General features: G+C 36.9%; 1 protein-coding gene across 4 annotated transcripts in view; it reads right to left on the minus strand.

Moving 5' to 3' along the window:
- The window catches only part of Kifap3 (kinesin associated protein 3), a 135,191-nt gene that overhangs the window by 29,902 nt on the left and 82,742 nt on the right, over nt 1-22,547 (minus strand). For all 4 annotated transcript variants that reach the window (XM_059281189.1, XM_059281188.1, XM_059281190.1 and 1 more), the window contains exons 17-19: nt 21,486-21,571; nt 4,265-4,454; nt 1,102-1,201 (exon numbers count right to left, since the gene is read on the minus strand). In XM_059281189.1, the coding sequence (XP_059137172.1) occupies nt 1,102-1,201; nt 4,265-4,454; nt 21,486-21,571 (376 nt within the window). The remainder of the gene's footprint in view (nt 1-1,101; nt 1,202-4,264; nt 4,455-21,485; nt 21,572-22,547) is intronic.

Here is a 22,547-nt window from a genome sequence, read left to right on the forward strand (position 1 = left end):
CCTAGCTACTAACACTGCAACCTACAATAGCAACCTTTCTGCAAATCATACCAGTATAATAGAGGCACAAGTGTTATGGGAATGACTGCCACTTTTGATTAGATTTGAAGAGCATTCATGAGATGGAACCCAATACCTGACACTGATAAAGTAGACAAGAAGCTGAGAATATATTATTCACAGCCTAGGAGAAAATCTACTATTATTATGCTAAAGAAATATAGCGATAAAATGACTCCTAATGATATAGATTAGTACATCATTCAACCTTTTCAGAGAAACTCCTTCTTTCAACAGATGGTAATTAACACAGAAACTCACAAATGGGCAGTGTTCAGAGCATTTCACCCTAAATGGAAAGTATTTATCAACCTCCCCCTCTTAAGGCTCAGGGATCTTCTTGGAAGAAGGGGCAGAAAGATTCGAAGAGCCATAGATGGTGGATGACTCCAAGGAAGCAAGCATCGTACAGATACAACAGGGCTGATGCACATACCAACTCAGAGAGACTGGGGCAGCACGTACAAGACCTGCACAGGTTCACAGTAGGCAAACCCCAGCACCACAAGGGGAAAGGGACTCCAAGTCCCACCTTTAATCAAGAAGCTACTTTCAGTTAACACCTGCTTTCAGTTGACTATCTCAGTGTGAAATGTCTACAGTCAATGGACTTAGTCTACACTAAGCTGAATGAAAGCTTAGTGATGGCATAAGGAGGAAAAAGTTGTCTACACACTTGGCAACAGTTTAAAAGACAGCTAGGGAACAGAGAAACCCTGTCTTGATAAGAAAAAAAAAGTCTTCTACTAATCGAAACAGAACTTCCATCAGACTGGTCTATGAATGTTAAACTATATGTTGTGTGCTCTCATATTTTGTTTTGGACACACCGGGAAACATCTGTGTTTATTAGTTTGCAAACTATTATCTATTTCAAAGGACAGTGTATATTTTCCAAAGCAATGAAGAATTATTTTTAATAAATTAACTATCACTCTCCTGGAGAGATAGAAAGTTTTTACCCTCCTCTTAATGACAAATTGAAGCTTTTCAAAACAAGGGAGATGCCACGCTTGAGTTCTCTCTTGGAACATTGCTTACCTGGCAGGAAATGAGTGCTGACCAACCACATCTCCATTCTGGAGGTGAAAATCATTGAAGAAATCTGGACTTATGGCTCCTTCAGCGGCAATCAGTCCATCTAGAAAGAGTCAAAGCAGTAACTAGTAAAACACATTCACAGGGAATAACATAGAAATTACCTTACTGAGCAACACATTAGAAACCTATTTATTTGGTCTGGAAAGAAAATGTCAGAATGACATGTGGTGCCCCTGGAGTATGCACAGAAGGCAACACATACATAAGTGGTCACAACATTTTATCATAATAATACAGCAGTCACTGAGTCCCTACTGTGTGCTAGGTAATACCATTGCAGACAGGAATGAGGCAGACTGCCCTCAAGGGACTTACAGTATTGTGGGTAAGAAAAGACAAAAAAAGATAAAGGCATTAGGTGTGGTAGTCAGGGGGTCTAGGCTTAGGAAAGGTCAGGAATAAAGGTAGAGGAGGCATGGAACACCACAATACTTCAGCATGTTTCTCATTTTATATCCAGATAGCTTCATTTATATAGCATGATTTGGGAATACATCAAAAATAATTTGTGAATAAAAATTGACAATTTAAATGGCAAACATTAAAACACACATACAAATGTATTAAATTTTTAAATAAAAATGATTTTCACATCCTGTGCTTTTAAGTGGGTAAGCTATATAAAATGTAAATGCTTTTTGATGACTTGGTCTTTATTAGGTATTAATTATTATATATCAGATTATCAGACATATTTGATCCCCTAAAGAGCTCTACACTGCTATTTTTTGAGAGCTCTGTTTTTTCTTATAAACATTTACTCTTTTAAATCTAAGCCTGTTAGTATTTTGAAAAAATAATTAGAGTTGTATTACTTTCTCAGTTGCCCTAGGACTCTAAATAATCTGCTATTTGTAGGATTATGTAGAGGAATAACAATCATCTGGGAATAAGAGATCTGTGTTATGGCTTTAGGCTGCCCTAAGCCTAGAACAAACCCTTAGTATAAGCCTTGGGATTAACTATTTGCAAGGCTCTGAGGACTTTGTGAGTCTCCTATGTAAGATTATTGAATGTAGAAATATCGGCCAAGTCATTGGCCAGACTAATGAAAAATATGGCAAACAACTGGCATATTATTTAGTTACCAAATGATTATTTCCTATATAACACTTGCATAATAATAGTGTCAACCATTTTGTGAAAAATATGCACAATTATAACAAATGATTTCCTTACAAAAGATTTTCTCTTTGGATACAACAAAATAATTTATTTATAAATAATACAAAACAGTAAATATATGTGTCATGGAGTATTAACACAATAAAATATAGGAATTGGGTTAGAGTATCTTACTTGGGGAGAGGAGGAATTAAAAATATAACAGATTTGAGTCTTCAAGTATCAGTAGGACTTAAATGACAATATTTGTTTGAGGGGACAGCGATATGGCTCAATGGGTAAAGGCACTTGCTGCAAGGCTGACGACCTGAGTTAGATCTGAGTAATGCACATGGTGAAAGAGAACCAACTCTGGCAAGTTGTTCTTTGGCTTCTATACACATGCCATGACATACAAATAAATAAATGTACAAAAGTTGTTTGACATAAAGGTGTATTCAAGGGAGATCCAACATATCACTCTGCAGCCATTTTATTTATTTGCATATTGTCTGTCTCCCCACCCTCCCTAGAATGCTAGCTCTAGAAGGGCAAAGACCCTGCCTTGTTCACTGACACATCATTAGCACCTAGTAACTCCATTGTTAGCCTCTCAAAGTATTTGATTGAGAACAATGTCTCAATTCTTCTTCTTTGTGCTGCCAAGATGTCAACAGCTCTCCTACACTATGCCCTCCCCACCATGAAAGACCTCTGAAACTGTGAGCCAAAATAACCTCTTCCTCCACTGGAAACAAAACAAAATAAGTGTATTCAAAATTGCTCAAATGGTAAATTTAATTAATATAGTTAGCAAAAGAGCAAGCATAGTGTTTTGTATTTTTATTCAATTTTCCACACTAGTAACTTGGCATAAATCACATATTAATGGTTTTATTATTTAATTGTTGAATTGTTAGTGTATAAATGTGAAATATTCCTTTACACTGTGTGAATATATGTTCCTGTGGTTGGTTTAATAAAGAAGCTGACTGGCCAATAGCTGGACAGGTGGAGGCTAGGCAGGCTTTGCAGATAAAAAGAAAGAGTGAAGAAGAGAAGGAGTCTCAGTGTTGTAAGCCAGATTTGGAAAAAGCAACATGGGAAGTTCATAGATGATGTAAACAAGCCTCAGGGCAGCACACAGATGAATAGAAATGAGTTAATTTAAGCTGTAAGAGCTGGCTGGAGATAACCCTAAGCTATTGTCTGAGCATTTATAATTAATAAGTCTCTGTGTGGTTATTTGGGGAGCAGCAGGCAGGATAGAGCTGATCAGCGGTCTAGACAGAAAACTCTGCCTATATATATAACGGGTATTAATCTTACTCTGTAGACCAGGCTGGCCTCAAACTCAGAGATCTGCCTGCCTTTGCCTCCTGAGTGCTGGGATGTGTGCACCACCATTGCCTGGTTAGACTATTATCTTGAAAGTATTAGCAGGGTTTAGAAGGGAAACCTCTAAATCTTCTCAATAACCACCAAATATAATCCAACAGTTTAGAATTAAAACAAAACCATGGTAACATCAAACTGCTTAAATTAAATGAAAAAACAGAATAAAATTAATAAGTTATATATATTATATATATGCATACACACTATATATATACATATATATGTATATATATATATATATATATATATATATATATATTAGATGTAGAACACAAAACAATGAGTGTCACATTGTTAAGTAGAAGTCAGAAATCCTGAAGATGTTTAACTTACACATCCTAGAAAGTAGGAAACTTCTAATAGTCGTTAACTATCCTGGCTACACATACTTTAAATGGAGATCACACCAAAAACAAACTTCGAAAAAACTGTTACTAGTTTTGTTTGGTATGTGTAGTCACTATTACCTGAAATTATTAAAGACTGCTTATGTACTAAAAGTGTGCTTATGAAGTTTGAGAACATGCTTGACTGCCAGACGAAAGTTCCTTTTTCTAGCACACAAATGAAGCATGTGTTTTTGCTTTGGTTATCATCTTACCTGAGCTGTAGAAAAGGTCAGGCCTTTCAAGAATGTCCCCTTCATGGATATAAGGTTCAATTCGGTCATCACCATACAAGTACTGCTCACTCTCATCCATCTGACGACTCTCTACCATCTCCAACCACTGAGAGTTATGCCAGCGAAACTTCTCACTCTGAATTTTCTTTGCCCATTCTTCATCATACTCCTATTACACACAAATAGCAAGTGTTACTATATAAGTTTACTTGCTTGCTACTCAGAAATATTTTGCCATGACAAAAGACTCTTGAGGACCTTCATTTGGGTTAGAGCGCACTAAAAATACCTGTTCAGAACTGTGTTTCAGCCATAAAGAACAACGACCTTTCTGCCAAACAAGTCACTGGCATGTTACCAATCATGAGTGGAAAGGACAAAGGCTACAAGTCTAAATTTCACAAATTCTGATTTAAGTGTTTCTTAACTGCGGCCAGAACTTAGGTGAAAAAGCTAACTGTATTTCCAGTGGGGTCTGTGGCCATGACCATTCATGGCAAGCATGACAGGTGACCAGCGTGACCTCAGTCAGATAACACCAAGGGGAGGAAAACACTAAAATACTGCTTTTAACTGATGACAAGGTTTACTCTAGAAAATAAACACCACAGTTGAACTTAATTTCATTCTAACCATAAAATTACTTATAATTCTTTAATGTTCATCTTGTTTTGATCATGAATTTCTGAGAAATGACTATGGTCTATTCACTGGCAGATATCTATAATACTTGATGCAGAGAAAATTCCTGGAGAATAGATAGGAAAGACAAACAGGTAAATGGTCAGAGGTTATGGAAGAACTTTATATCTATGTTTGTCTCATATGTTGCATCTTTTTCATTTTAAATTAATTTTTTTACTGAGATATGCATTTCTGGGGTGGTATTGGTATTGTGATATAGTCATGTATTCTATAAATCTTAGATAAGGTTACACATATTTATCTCTTTAAACACTTCTTTTTATTTTTCTTTTATTTTTCTTTTGGTTCTGGGTCCTGGGTTATACTATGTAGATCAAATTATCCTTGAACTTGTGGGAATTCTCCTGTATAAACATCCTGAGTTGTAGGGTTACAGGTATAAGCCAACATATGTGACTCACTTATCACTTCTTTATGGCAAAAATATTTGCCTACTTTTCTTCTAGCTTTTTTAACTATACAGTACATTGTAGTTATGTGGTCATTCTACCATGCAATAACACACCAGACTCTCCTGTTGTACACTAACTCAATACCCAGTGTTCACACCTTTTCTGAACTTTCTAAACCCTATATTCCATTCTACTTTCAAGTTCTATGAGGTAAAATTTTAAATTGCACATGGGTGGGATCATGTTGTTCTGTGCCTCTTAACTCATGTTATCACAGGACTATCCAGGTTTTTCCATAGTTTCCTTTTCAATATGTCTGTATAGCATGCTGTGTTTGTACTATGCTTTTGGTCTACTCATTAGCTGATGGGCAGTTCGGATGTTTCCATTAGTTGGTTATTATCTTGATCATGCCTTCCAGTACTAACTTCATTTCTTTTGGATCTTACTTGCTAATGAGAGTGTAGGATAACCTGATAAATCTATTTTAAGGGGTTTGAAGCTATGTATTAAAAATGGGCAGGAGAAGTAAGACAAAGATGGTGCTCAAAAAAGGGCTTGAAGCATTTCTCATGTTATCCCCACAGCTTGTCTTCATCTGTCTCAGTTTCCAAGGCATTTGGATAAAACTCATTAAATAGCTTGGGGTGTCCTGCAATGGCGTTGTCATACTGGCCATGAGAAGAGGCGAGCCAAGGAGACACTAGCTCAAAGGCACTGCAATTTTCAGCCCAAGGTGAAGTACAAAATCACCATCACAGAATATAAGAACAAATCTGAAAATTTATAGTAAATATAATACCATAATTTTCTGATTAAAGTTGACTTACTCAATTTTGAGTTTCATATTGTCAGTTAATCTCTTGGAAGTGTCAGATGTCAGATTGGGTGTTTTATATTGTACATTTGGAAAATATATAATATTTGCTTTCTACTGAGGGTGGTGAAGACTAATTTTGACTTCAGTACTGCTAATGGCAATTTTATTATCAAATTATTCGGCTTTCTTTGTTTCTTTTTAAAAAGTTTTAGACCTATTTCTTATGCAGGTGAATGGCTTGCCTGCATGTGTACCACATGTGAACCTTGGAGGTCAAAAAATGGCATCAGATCCCTTGGAACTGGAGTTACAATCAGTTGTGATCTATCATGTGGGTGCTGGGAATCAAAGCCTGGTCCTGGGCAAGAGAAGCCAGTGCTCTTAATCACTGAGCCATTTCTCCAGCCCCTTTCCTCCTTTTCTAACAGATACCTATTAACAATTCTAATAGTGTCAATTTTTTTCCTAATGTAATTTATTTAAAATTTAGAGTTATTCATAAACATTATATTTTATTTTTAAAATAATAAACATTTATTATTCAACTGATAGAACTTCAATATTGTCTGAAACTGATCTTTATCCCCTGTTATATCTACAATGAAACCTGTACTTAGATATCAACAATAAGCTATGCTTCTGTTGGTAATAACAATATGGTCACAATGACTAGCAATTATAGCAATTTATGTACTCATCTAGTCATTGATTACCTAGATTGTCTTGATAAGTGAAAGGATACATGAAATATAGAAATCTTAAATTTAGAACGCTTGGTACATATCAGACCCTACTGTTAAGTGACTCAAGTGACAGCATCCTGAAATAGGTACTATAATTATTCCTGTTTTACACATGCGAAAGACAAGACCCAGAATACTGCGGTAATAGGCCTTGTTTTATAGCTGGTGAGCGCTATTGCAGAACTGCAGCCTTCTTGGAGTGTAGAGAAGTACTTAATAAGGATACATAGACATTTGTCAAGGCTGCTGTGCAGTGAAGTCAATTTTGAAGAGAATATAGTAACTGCTAAGATTTTGTGAATGAGTTGAATTGTTAACTAAGTAATATTAAGTCTGGTAAGTACATTATATCATATTGTATTCTTAACTATGGTCTTTCTGATACAGCTATACTTGAGAGAATATTGGGGAGGCAACTTAAAGATAAAATGCACAGAGAAGTTTTACTGGCTACAGATTTGGAGAACAATTTTAACTTGTTCTCCAAAAATTCAATGAAGACCTCAGCAATGGCTAGTTACATAGCACGGGTACTATGGACAGACTCTATGTCATTTAGCCAAAGGACCAACGGCCTTGAACCTGTTTAAAATGTATATGATATCAAGAGGAAACTGTTTAGTTCTATCAGGCTTTCTGTTCCGTGCTGAGTTAAACTCATTTGCAAAAAGATAATGTATTAGAAGGGGCAGATCATTTACAAAGTTCTAATTACATATCACTAGAGAAAGGGTGACTTGACTTTTCTTTTTTTCCTAAAAGAAGCATTAGTCACAAGTCATCCACAATCCAAGAATACATCTTATAATGCCAGAAATTCTATTAATTCCACATGAAATGCCAGAACTAAGTGTTACTGATTTTTTTTAATAAATAAGTGGCATCCTTAAAAAAAATAATAGTTGATTAGTAACTTATTTCATTTGGCAAAAAAAACTAAAACTAACCTTTAGTTTTGTTAAAAAAAAACAAACCTAAAAAATCTGATTGAATTATTTGAACAAAGAGATATTCAAGGGAAACATACAATCTGATTGTTTTATTAGAATTTAAGTTTCAAGCACGTGAGTTTAGTTGTTGGTGTAAAAATAGTAATTAAAATTCAGTCATGACCCAGTGCATATGAACCGATGGGCTGAGCCATACCACAAAAAGCAAAACTGGCCTCCTAATAGTACTTGTGAAATGCACAGACATAGGTACACCCCCTAATATAGCCCGTATTTACCCTAGTTACATTCTGAATAAATAAAAAAACTTATTCAGTTATTATCTCATACCACTTATAATATTTTATTATCCTAACTCAATAAAAAAATACATCTGGCCGGGCGGTGGTGGTGCACGCCTTTAATCCCAGCACTTGGGAGGCAGAGGCAGGCGGATCTCTGTGAGTTCAAGGCCAGCCTGGGCTACCAAGTGAGTTCCAGGAGAGGCGCAAAGCTACACAGAGAAACCCTGTCTCGGAAAAAAAAAATACATCTGGGCTGGCAAGCCAGCTCAAAAGGTGAAGACACTTGCACCAGTGCCTGATGACCCAAGTACAATCGCCAGAAGCCACACAGTGGGAGGAGAGAAACGACTGCTGTAAGTTATCCGCTGACTTCTGTGGGCACTGTGATGCATGTACACACACACACACACACACACACACACACACACACACACTCCCCATGCACACTAAATATTCGAATTAAAAATATATCTAATAGTTGTGTAGGCAGACGGCTCATCACAATGAGCCCCAAACCTTCAGCTTCCTTTTTACCCTATGTACTCTTTTTGTTTTTTCAAGACAGGGTTTCTCTGTGTAGTTTTGGTGCCTGTCCTGGATCTTGCTCTGTAGACCAGGCTGGCCTCAAACTCACAGAGATCTGCCTGGCTCAGCCTCCTGAGTGCTGGGATTAAAGGCGTGTGCCACCACCACCCGGCACTACCCTATGTACTCTTAATGGTATAAGTGTGTATGTGTTTTTTTCTGTCTGTCTTCATGTTCACATGTATGGGTGCATGTGTGTGTATGTGCATATAGACGGTCAGCCTGAGTGTTGTTCCTCATGTATCTACCTTGTTTTTGAAGACATGGTCACTCACTGGCCTAGAACTCAATGAGCAGTCTAGGCTGGCTCACCAGTGAGCCGCAGGGACCCTCCTGTCCCTGCCTACCCAGTGGGGGGATTATAGGTGCCACTGCCCTGCTTTTTAAAAAATGGATATTAGGGATCTGAAATCAGGTCTTCATGCCATCTGAGTCATCTCCCCATCCTTCCTCCTCAACAGTGTAACAATTAATGAACTTGAACCTAAAATTTGAGTTGTTAAAAAGAAGAGTGACAAGATTATAAACACAGAAACCATAAGTATCTATGAGTATTGATGGCTGACTTGACATTCTTCTAATAAAATCATTTTTTTAATGCAGTGAGCATAGAATCTAGCACCAAATATGACAAGGTCATACCATGCATTCCTTTAAAATCTTCCCCTCCTCTTTTTTTTAAAGATCAATTTATAACTGAATTGTCCTCTAGGCCTGATGCATGACAACATTAAAAGGCTAGTATATATAGCAGCAACGACAGAATATACTGTTATTTTTATTAAAAATAAGTGTCTTTGGGCTGGTGAGATGGCTCAACGAGCAAAAGGTGCTTGCAGTTCAGTCTGACGACCTGAGTTTGATCCATGGGATCTACAGAGCAGGAGAAAACTGACCCCAGCAAGCTGTCCCCTGACCTCTGCGTGTGCACAAGTGCATGCTACACACATACATATAAAATAAAACTAAATTCAGCTTTTCTGATTTCAAGTGTATACTTCTAGAAATGAAAATGGTCTTTGAGCCTCAGTCCTGCACTCAAAAGAGGTCTAACCTCTAGACTAGTGTGATGACTGACATGTGTATTACTGCCCCAAGGGTCACAACAAAAACACTCTAGGGAAAAAGGCAAAATTAAAAGGTAAGAGGAGAGAAATTACTCAATATTAAACTGTTATCACTTAGGAAATAGAAAATTATACCTTACAAAAGCTTCAGCAATATTTACAGAATCCTCCTACTAAAAACACACTGCCATATTCAGCACAGCCAGCATAAGAGGTGGCCTTGAGATTTAATAGATACGTATACTTCTCTGTTATAACAGCATGTCATTAATTCAAAGGACAAGAAATCTTGATCAAGGTGATCAAGTTCTTAAAAGGTTCTTTTTAAAATCTAAATGAGTTAGAATATCACTTTTTGAAAATATTTTGATCTCATAATTATAAAAGTATTTTTGTTGAAACCTGAACATTACTAAAAACTACTCACAGTATCTTTATGTAGGTAAAGTTGCCTTAAATCACAGTGTGTGTGTGTGTGTGTGTGTGTGTGTGTGTGTGTGTGTGTGTGGTTTTTAATGGTTCTCTACATTTTAAGTTTATTCCCTTATTTATTCACTGTGGGCACACACTGAATGAGTGCCATGCACTCATGGGGTCAGGGGACAACCCTGCTTCTGGCTCTCCTTCCATCATGTGGGGCCCGTGGATAAAGTTCAGGTCATCAAGCTTGGTGGCCTGTGTCTTTATGTGTAAGTCATTTACCACACGTAGCTAATGTTAAAAATTATTGTCTTCTTAATTTAAAGGCTAAGTATGACACATTGTACAGACACTGAACTTGTCTTATAGTTTCTCCTAATGAGTGATGACCTAACTGGTGTTTTCTAATATGTACAAAATAAAGTGTCTTAGAACTAAATGCCTATTTTGTAACATACTATTCATTTAAATACTTTAAATCTATTCCTCGGTAATAAATATTAGCTAGAAAAAGGTGAGACAGGGTTGTTTTGCTACAGATTCTGATGACTGACTTCTGTTTCTGAAAAGCTTTACCAGAGTTGCTGAAAATCTAAGAGTTATCTTATTAAATGAAACTTAAATTAAATTAAACTTAAATCTCTGTTGAGAGTGTACTTAGCAAGCTAAGGAGTGTCCCTTTGTTTTTTATTGTAGGAGTGTTTAAGAGCATATTTTTGGATAACGAAATTAGAAGCAAAGCAATTGCCATCCATTATTATTGTTTTATAGGACTAAAAATGTGAGAATTTTAGACATAGGAAACTTTACAGCCCAGTTCCCTGTCCCCACAAACACACAACTTTCCCCTTCTTTATATATTCTGTCTTCTGTTTCACTGAAAATCAATGAAATGCCTTATATTGACAGATTATCATCTGTAACCCTAGCCAGTCTTCCACAGGCATTTCAGGAATCTCGAGGAATATACTTTAATAGCCATAGTAAAATCATCCTTTCTCTATATCTTAGAGTCTGAGCTAACATACATTAATAATGTGATATGATAATGATACAAAGGACACTCAGGAAGCAGTCAAGAGACCTAGATCCCAATCAGACTTCTGCAGCTAAGTGAAGTATATGTCTCGCTAAAAGATATTTTAATTAGTTTTAGTCTCAGTTTTTTCACTTGTAAAAAATACAAATTTAGGAGTTACTTAAGTGCTAACACTCTGTAAATAAAACCCCATAATAAATATCTTTTACTTCATAAAGGTATTCAAAGATTATCCCGAATAACTAAGAGTGCTGGCAGTACACAGCCTGGTAAATTCAAATGAGTAGAGTGAAAAATTAATAAACTCAGCCTATTAACAGCAATTCCCTACGATATCCCTCTGTGATTCCTAATGCTTTTACATGCCCACTCTCCATCCCTCACCAGGAAACAGCTATGAGAACTGAAGCAGTCCAGTCACAGTGAGGACATCTCATCCAGCTCCATCAACCTTTGGGGGAATGCTCCAGGAGACTTCTCCTCACTGCTGAAATGCACTTTTCATGAGGAGTGTATCACTGGGTTCTTCTTTATGTTTCGATTTTACCCTGAATTTAAAGGAAAACATGCTTTGCCTTTTATTTTCTTCTCTTCTCAGTCTCTGACATTAGGATCTTAGGCACTCAGGTTCCATAAACTCAAACGTGTCATGAAAGACTTATGGTTTGATTTTACATGGAATGTGCCATCCTTTTTGAAGTTCTACATCACGTTGTTTACTGCTTAACCACTGAAACATTCTGAAGGCTTACCCAGCCTATTATCAGAGTCTGGGCACTATCAGGGAAACTCTTGTCTCTGGCTTCCGTCACACCTTGTATCTGATTAACACACTCTAGGATAACACAGAGCTACACAGACCTGCTTTGTGTCCTGGAGCAATTGATAGGAAACAGATTTTTTCCCTTCTTTAATCTGGCAGCCCCTAATTGAGACTGTAATATAGTTTATTTAATAAAATTTTTCATACTAACTTAAAACAAGTCTAGGATAGTCCAGTTTTTTGTGAAGGCTAAGCAGCTCCAAAAAAGAGGCTTCTTATAACTTAAAAATAGTTTTGCAATAATACACACATATATATTTATAGTAAATATACATTTAATAAAATTGTTGGTTTTTGTGTGTATATTGCCTCTTTCTAAACATGACTGTCTCTAGTATGGACCTTTATGTAGTCTGGACTGAGGCAAATTTTAAAGCAGACCTTTAGGTACAATTATCTCCTCAGACAAACTTTTTTTTAAAAGTACTGAGAAGACTAACTTGTACAATAGCATTTCAAATATGCCACTTTAAACTTCAAAGTAAAATACATAGCTAAATGAAATTTAATTAGGAAATCGTGATTTTTCTCTATTATGCTTTGTTTGGGTTTCAAGACCAACTGTGGTCAATCAAATGAAAAAAAAAAAAAAGTAAGATATGTAAGAATCAGGGAAGGAATATACAAACATTTATGCATATGTATTTTCTTTTGTTTGTTTAATTTCTAACAAGCTGGAAAAATATCCTAAATTTCTGCTTTTGCTTATGTGATACAATAATGAACTACAAAAGTGGGCCGGCCAAATATTTGGCATTATGTATAATTTCACTGCATAGAACTAGGAAAATTTTTTAAAAATGTGCTTACACTGATAAATAAAAATTATCATGTCTGTAACCAATCAAGAACCAGATCTAGCTGTTTGTCAAGATAATTTTACAAGTTCTATCAACAATTCATTGAACAGTCCCTGTTCTGTGTCTACAAGTTACATGCCAATGAAAAGTGTGGGGAAGGCTGGGGAGACGCCTCCGGGGTGAAAGGCATACTCCTCAGTTGTGAGAGCCCAATTTCAGATTCCCAGAACCAACATAAAGCTGAGCCACTGTGCACCTCTGCTAACTCAGTGCTCCCACAGCAAGATGGGAGGCAGACTGGGAATAAGAACCAGAAGTCCATAGGCTAGCTAGTGAAGCATGCGATGCAATGCACAACAGATACCCTGTTCTCAGAGAAGGCAGGAAGTGAGGGCCAGCAATAAGGTTATCCTAACCAACACAGGTACCCCCACTTACACACACACACACGGGGGAGGGGAGGTAAAGGGAGAGAGGATTTTAAAAGTTGACTTATCATCTACTCATTTTGTTCAATTTTAAGCATTCTGTGCTTTTTGAATGCCTGATTTCTAATCCTAACCCAATAATTTTTTTCTCTGTAACTTTAAGTATTGTCAGAAACATTTTTAGTGTTCTTGTTGGTAGCAAGATTATTAAATAAACCAGCTTCTCTGTCCGATAGGCTTTCTTGGAAATCTTTGTAAGGAATGTTAACAATGTATAGAGACTGCATTTATATTTTTATTAGTTTATCTCATTTTTTTGATGTACTATAGTTTATCTCATTTAAGTAGGTCTGCCCTATTCAATATAAGTTTTTCTGTACTTGTAATAATACCTTACTTTTCTAAGTTAAAATACTACAGCTGGGTATTAATTTGATTATTAAAACACATTAATCTGTCCATGATCATAATTAGTTATAGAAAAAGAAAGAACTACCATATGAAAACTCAGTGGCCCAAGCATGTTAGTATGAAAGCACATACCAGGACACTGGTGGTTAGAAAGACAGAGACTAGTATTGTAGCTGAGGACATAATTATTCCTTTGTTGTATACTATGAAACAGGTACAGGACATCTACTGAAGGGCCATGTCACACTATTGTTCTGGGATGACTAGCTCCCATGTTCAGATAACAGATCTCAGTGTTCTCCAGGGTCTGGACTGTAAACTTCAATACTTAAGGGCTTTGCACTGCTGAGTTGTGTATGCCAGTAGTTACCTTAGTGTCTGACACACACTATGTACACAGTAAACATGCCTTAAAAGTACAACAACCCAGCCATGTCTGAAGAGAGATTTGTTTGTCAGTTTGAGAGGAATTTTTTTTTAAATTTTTTTTCGAGATAGGGTTTCTCTGTGTAGTTTTGGTTCCTGTCCTGGATCTTGCTCTGTAGACCAGGCTGGCCTCGAACTCACAGAGATCTGCCTGGCTCTGCCTCCTGAGTGCTGGGATTAAAGGCAAGTGCCACCACCACCCAGCTTGAGAGGAATTTTTAAAGTTCTCAAATACTTCACACGAAGCTGAGGAAATACTAAGGACTCAAGTGTAACTGAGTTTTAGAAGCCCTGTAGACAGATGTGTAGATTCTCTTCTTTCATGATTCCCAAGGCCCAGAGCCTTAAGATGTTAGAAGTCCAAGCACCTATGTTCTCTCATATGGCCTCCCTGCTCATCCCTGCAGTGGCACCATCCAAGCCTCTCTAAGCTACAAGCAACCTCAGTCACACAGCGACAGCTTACTGCTACCACCAGAGAGATTGCAGTATGTAATATGTAACCCTCTTCAGTTCACCAAGAACCATCACTGAACATCTGTTTCAATTCATGAGTCCAGGCCTCCGGCCCAGCTACATTAAACAAATCATCACTATAACAGTATTTGCAAAATATTGCAAAATTTGGGGATCAAATACTTTACTGAAGATGGCATTTTTCCCTAAGGCATTCAGTGTTTAATTTTTGTTACTGTTATTCCATGTTATCTATCTTGAGTGGTAAAGGAGTTTTTTCTTTAAATATAAATGGCCTTCAGCTATAAACAGATCCACATATTGTTATTTTTAAATTATGATGTAATAGTTATTGTAGGAAAAGAAAATCTAGCAGTGAATGCATCTTAAAAGGCCATCCACTCCTGTCACAGGCGGGTTTCTTCGTTAAGTCCTCACAGAATAAATCACTTAGCCATTATTACTTAGCACTGCCAGAGATCTGTTATTGTCTCTTGATATCTTTCTTTAGTGCTTCACCACCATTGCTGTTCCCCATCAATGTTTCTCTTGCTTCAAATGATGCCATGCTCCCATTCCTTCATTTCTGAAATAGATTTAGCATGGACAATTTGCATTCTCTATTGCGATCAGTAATAGTGCCGGGCCTCAAAGAACCAAAGCCTGGCAGCTTTTGTGCAGGTGGAACAATGCATTAAGATGGCTTGTGCAGATCACTGTGGACGAGGGGCAGGAGGACTGTAAGAGCCAGAGATGGTGATGGCTACAAGGACACAATAGCACAGCTGTGCATACGTGCTCAAAGGCTTGTGACAGCATGTACAGACCTGTAAGAGTTCAGGTCCGTCAAAATGCCAGCATGGGGAGGGGAACAAAATCCCACCGCTAACTGAGAAGCTATTGGTTAAGGATAGCGGGGGCACATCTGGTCCACTAAGGGTGTGGCCTTGGGAGGTCTAACATCTGGCTCACTAAGGGTGTGGCCTTGGGAGGTCTACCACACTTAGTGGATGGCTCCAAACCTTAGAGTAGATGGGCAGCACTAATGAGACTTGATGGGTTTTAAGAAAGTGAATGAGGAGACAAAGTTAGGTTGGTATAAAGTAGGAGGTAGATCTGGGAGGAGATGGAAAAGTCAGTCAAATGGGAATATGATCAAAACATAATGCATACAATTCTCAAATAATAAAAATTAAAAGAAGATGCTTTGCTCCTCAAATTTCTCCCAAATAAGGATGCTCAGAAAACTGGGAGTATAATTTTGGTCTGAGATTAACTTATAAATTGAGTCTAAATTAAAATGTTATAAAATCAGAACATGAATCATCTAACAAGGTATTTCCACAGTAGAAAAAAAAATTTCCTTTATGATTTAAAGGTCTTAAAAAAAGGTTTTCAGTTAATTGTTCTATTTTATTAATTCCATAGCATGAAACTTTAAAACAATTGCAAATTCATCCATTCTGTGGGATAAGTTCAAATATAAACTATGAACATTAATATATCTGTCCAAAGTACACATTCAGAATAACTTTAGATTAATTAAAAAAACAGGTTATCAAAATGAAAGCAAGTAACATAGTTATTAGTTGTCCTAAGTAAGGAAAATATTGGTCCCAAAAATTTACATATAAATTCCTCAACTAGGTTTGAGTGTTGGTTCAGACTAAGCATAAAACACCTGATCACCATGTGTTAAGTATATGAGCATTTTCTCTAGTCCTCACAGTAATTCCCTAGGGATCAGAGATGTCACTGCAAACCGAGTGGTTACAATCTTAAGTGGTTTACTGAGATTATTTATCATATCTGTTAAAAAATCAGATGAATTATACATATAGCAGATCAAGTTTCTACTTTCTGAAAGTCAAACATTGAATTATGATCAGCATATCTCCCTAAGTGAGGAGAAGCATGTTTTTAGAGTCTGCTATAAGTCTCTACTGTCTAGCTAAAGCTCAACCTGATAGTCTAATGGCAGAAAGGTAAAACGGATTTGTTTTCAGTAGAACAAGGCTTGTTTCCATACCACTGTGCCTTTCCATTGGCTCTTCTGGATTTCACTTTTAAGAAATACAACCTGTATATGAGCCAGTTGAACAGTACAGTAGGGCTTCCAAATCACATGAATCATCCACATGTGAGTATCTTTAAATAGTTTAGTCTATTAAAAAAGTAACCAAAAGAAAAAAAAAAAAAAAGTAAGTTATTCAAATGAAAGTTTTCTAATGTGAATAGACAACCACCATATAATATCATATCAAATACTAATTTTGTACATCCAGTGCAGAGAGATACACAGAGATCAAGTGAACTAAATCTTTCAATACTTGTTTGGATTTTCTTTTTATACTAACTTGAAAGTGATCTGCTGGCATTGTAGGGAGCCATATAAACATGACAAGCTGTTATATCACAGCTTAATTTTACTGATTCTTCTTTGAAGTTTTCAAGACAAGAAAGATCTTTACAATAATTATCTAACAGTGTTTTTCTTTGTTCCTTTAAATTTTAGTGCTGACTAGAATTTATAAGTCTCTCTAGGGAGGAAGGGATCACCAATAAAATGAAGGCTGAACATGCTCACTGGACTTAGAAAAATGAATGCCTTTTTTTTAAAAAAAAAATGAGTATTTCAATACAGTAGTGGAAGCAGAAGTCAAGATAAACATAAATTTAATAGAGGAAGTGAGGGAATAAGGTAACATATAGACCTTAAGAAAACACCAACACAAAACTTCTGGCTACAGGAAAGAAGGGAGGCTTCAGTGTCTAGGAAGGAGGAGGAGGCACCTCTAAGTATAAGACAAGGAAGTCAACTCATTGTATATTTAACAGCAATAAAATATTTTACCCTATAACACATTCATATTTGTGCCAAATATTTTTACATTAAGCCAGGTTATTGCCAGGTGGTTCTGGCAGAGGCCTTTAATCCCAGCACTTGGAAGGCAGAGGCTGGTGGATCTCTGTGAGTTTGAGGTCAGCCTGATCTATAGAGTGAGTTCCAGGTCAGCCAGGGCTGTTACACAGAGAAACCCTGTCTCAAAAAAAAAAAAAAAAAAAAAAAAAGACTGAGATTATCTTTAGAGCTACCACTCTTTTACATTCTAAAGCAAAATGCCTAATATGCCAGTCTAAACATATCTTCCATTTCTCAACAGGGGGAAGCTGGAGTACATGAAAGTAATGCCCAATACTGACAGCTCACTGTTGTCCTCACTGTTTTAACAGAATCACATGTGGAACTTTATGATGCTTCTTATTCTTATTGTACATGTTTTATATATATGACATTGTGATATATTTGAAAATGGTATATATACCACTAAATTGTTCCCTAAGAGTATTAAATATTTTGTTTATTAGCTCCATGGCCATTTATATCAAGATATGATATATTGGTAAAGATTTCTCTCTCTATATATATATGTATATACACACATATGTATATATATATATACACACTCACATATATATACTCACAACATATATGAGATATCTATCTATCTATCTATCTATCTATCTATCATTTTTCTATTCTGACTTAGATCAAAGCTAAAACACTGTATCAATTTAATTCAAAACCACTGTTGTGGTGGTATTGTGTTCCCTAAAATATTGTGCACCCTAATAAACTTATCTGGGGTCAGAGAACAGACAGCCACTAGATACAAAGGCTAGAAAATGGTGGCACTCACACCTTTAATCCTAGCACTCCAGAAGTAGAAATCCCTCTGGATCTCTGTGAGTTCAAGGCCACATTGGAAATGGCCAGGCATGGTGACACACGCCTTTAATCCCAGGGAGTGGTGGTAGAAAGCAGAAAGGTATATAAGGCATGAGGACCAGAAACTAGAAGCATTTGGCTGGTTGAGCTTTTCACGCTTTTGAGAAGCACAGCTGCGAGCCATTCAGATATGAGGACTCAGTCTGAGGAAACAAGACCAGCTGAGGAACTGGCGAGGTGAGGTAGCTGTGGCTTGTTCTACCTCTCTGACCTTCCAGTATTCACCCCAATAACTGGCCTCAGATTTGATTTTATTAATAAGAACTTTTAAGATTCATGCTACATCTGGTGCCCAATGTTTGTGGTATGAATTCACGAAAAAAGCTACTTGCCTGTGGCCTTGTGGGCCCCTGCTAAGACCCGAGCTACTCTCAGCCAGTTGTGGTGAAGCACACTGGTTGGATTTACTGAGGGAGGCAGAGGAAGGAGGATCCTGAGTTTGACGCCGGCCTAGGAGGCTTGGGAGAAGCTTAGGTCCGGACTGAACCACAAACAGTGGTGGGACCATGGAGGCAGTGGCTGCTACTCTGAGTTGCTAGCTTCTTCTCATAGTGTTGGTGACTGCAGTGATGCTGCTACCTGGGACAAAGGGTTTACCGCTGTTTGTTCAGAGAAGAATTGCCAGGACCATCATGTTACAAGAAAACATCGGCAAAGGTCAGTTTGGAAAAGTTTGGCAAGACAAATGGTGGGGAGAAATTGCTGTGAAGATATTCTCTTCTAGGGAAGAACATTCATGGTTCCAAGAGACAGACATTTATCAGACTGTGATTACTCCAACCCACAGAAGAGGCACAGAAAAAAAAAGTCTGCAGTGAACCATGACCACGCCTAACAGTGACTTTGAAATCTTCAAAAGGACGACAGGACTCCACAATGATGATTCCACAAGGACTATGGTAAAGCCATTAAGCTGATTAACACCACCAAAAGATCGACTTTGGACTACAAACTGCTTAGGACAATTTTGAGATGGCTAGCTGAGATGATCCAGCCTGACAGACTACTTGAACAAGGACTTGAAACAAGCCCTGCACTTTCTCATTATGCAGCGGCTGGACAAATGATATAGGACTTGACAATTAACCCAAAAATTTTCTTTTCAGGATCCCCTAAAGATGAATGTAATTTTAAGAAAACGACACCCACATTCCCAAGAGGTGGGATGGGAGGTTTTTGGTCACTGAATGAGTTATGGATATTGTCATTGTTTATGATGGTTGATTACACGTTGTTAATTGTTAATGGTCAGGAAAAAAGCTGAACATGGAGATTAGATTCAGAGGTTTTGTTTAAAAAAAGAAAGAAAAAACAGAAAAGAATATAGATATGAGATAGATCACTGAATCTATTCTGAGAAAAAAGATAAAGAATAATAGGATAAATGGGTAGATCACCAAATCTACACTAAAAAGAAAAAGAGGAAGATATAAAAATGACAAAAGGTAGATTACTGAATCTATTATGAAAAGAAAAAATACTTTTAAAAAGGAATTACTTGTTTTAAATAAGATAAGTAATGAAAATTTTTTGTCTGAATTTGTTAAATGTTAATGGACTAGACATGGTTAATGTAATCTTGACTGGTTAATGCAATCTTGACTGTGTATATGTATATACTTATTGGACATAATTTTTCTTGTATTAGTTATAAGCTTTTTTAAATTTTAGACAAAAAAGGGGAAATGTGGTGGTATTGTATTCCCCAAAATATTGTGCACCCTAATAAACTTATCTGGGGTCAGAGACAGAACAGCTACTAAATACAAAGGCTAGAAAATGGTGGCACTCACACCTTTAATCCTAGCACTCCAGAAGTAGAAATCTCTCTGGATCTCTGTGAGTTCAAGGCCACATTGGAAACGGCCAGGCATGGTGACACACGTCTTTAATCCCAGAAAGCGAGCCTTTAATCCCAGGGAGTGGTGGTAGAAAGCAGAAAGGTATATAAGGTATGAGGACCAGAAACTAGAAACATTTGACTGGTTAAGCTTTCAGGCTTTTGAGAAGCACAGTTCAGCTGAGAGCCATTCGGATATGAGGACTCACAAGCTTCCAGTCTGAGGAAACAGGACCAGCTGAGGAACTGGCGAGGTGAGGTAGCTGTGGCTTGTTCTGTCTCTCTGATCTTCCAGAATTCACCCCAATACCTGGTCCGGGTTTGAATTTATTAATAAGAACTTTTAAGATTCATGTTACACACTGTGAGGTAGTCTAATCTGAAAAGAAGCTGGCATCAAATAAGATGAATTTCCAAAAAGAATCTTGTAAATTAACAAGAAAGTTCCAGCTGTTAATTGTCTACTTCACAATGAAATCACTAACAGAAATGTTAACTCAGTTTATTTTCAATGAACTGATTTTTTTAAAAAAAAGTTTATTGATTTGTTTAAAGAGGTTGCTAAGCTCCCAAAAGTACTGAATAGGCTACAATCAAGAAACTTTTAAAACATGGCAGAACTGCAGTTCTAAGCAGGTAGCAAGTGGGCTCTATCAGTGGCACAGAGCGGAGGTTAAAAACCTTCAAGCCCATGGCCCACCCTAGCTTAAGGCTCAGGTCCCAGAAGAACTCTAAAGCAGCATCCTAAGTTTTGGAGAAAAATCTTTAGGATCAGCCATTTTCCAACCTATGATGTAGATCATCTGTCTACTCATGTATACTTTAAAATACCCCAGGACCAACAATAACTAACATGAAGACATTTGTATTTTCTCATTCTTAAGTACCTTACAAAAATGAGTCTATGTATATAACAAAAATGATCAAATAACTAAAAAAATCATTTACATGAAATCTGATTCATTTTACAGACACTGACATCAATTTCCCTTCTATACTTTTCTAAAAGTGAAGTGATTCTGGGATGGCACGGAGATCAGCCTGTGTTCTGTGAAACCTCTCTAATGAGCCTAGGGTTAAGAGATGATGGTCAAAAGACCTACACAGAATTTTCTAGCTCTTAACAGAATACAAAGTTGTGTTAGCATTAATAGTTCAAATTAGCTTTACAATGTCTTCTCTTTCACAAAATCAAATGGTTTTTGTAGAGAGAATACTTACTGCGATAATATCTAATGTGTTATCACAGACTTTCCGGATTTCATTATTCTTATCATGCATCAGGTCTATGAGATATGCTGGAGCTTCTGAATAAAAGTGGTTAAAGAAAATGAATTGAGACTGTAGCTCTTCAGTTATGTAAAAATTATACACACCATACGGCAGCATTCACACTCATGCATGCATACACACACACACACACACACACACACTCCATCAGAAAGAGCTATAATTGCTTTCTTAATCTGTCATGTCCATGATATTCAGGGAAACTTATTTCATATAAAAGTGAATAAGAGCAAATAATGAATCAGTCAAATCTCATAAAGTTACTATAGTCAGAAGAAAAAAACTGGAGACATAATAAGTCATTTTAAACAAGATAAAGCATTTTAAAATAGAAGAATTTAAGGAAATAGCAAAATATATGTGACATATATAAATCAGAATTAGAAAACCCAAAGAAACAAAATAGTTCAAAAAAGAACATGAAATAGAAAATGAACATAAAAGCAAACACAACAGACTCCTAAGAGAAGTACAAGGTAGAGAGTAAGACAACTTACATATAACAACTCAATGGATAAAAGGTTAGAAAATTAAAACACAGTAAGGATAGACAAGGCGTTAGGAAGAGAGCTCACAGTAGAGTGCTAGTCTTGCACACTTGAGAAACTAAACTCATTTCCTAGAAACTACATTTAAAAAGTGGGTGTGAAGGTGTGAGCTTGTAATCTCAGTGCTGAGAAGGAGGTAGGTGAACACCGGGAATCACTAGCCGGCCAGCCTAGTCTACTTGCTGAGTTCCGGGCTAATGAGAGGCCCTGTATGAAAACAGTAAGGTAGATGGTTCCTGCGGGATGACAGCTGAGGTCATCCTCTGGCTCCACACACACAGGTGCACATTCCCTTGCAGATGCATGTACCTGCACACACAGGAACATGCACACATAATACACACAAAATCGATAAGGAACTGTAAATTTAAATCCCTGAGAAGAAATACAAAGCAATAGATACAATAAATAATAAAAACTATAGTTCAAGAGAACTTTCCTGGAG

The sequence above is a fragment of the Peromyscus eremicus genome, chromosome 15, assembly GCF_949786415.1.
Source record: "Peromyscus eremicus chromosome 15, PerEre_H2_v1, whole genome shotgun sequence".
Classification (NCBI taxonomy): Eukaryota; Metazoa; Chordata; class Mammalia; order Rodentia; family Cricetidae; genus Peromyscus; species Peromyscus eremicus.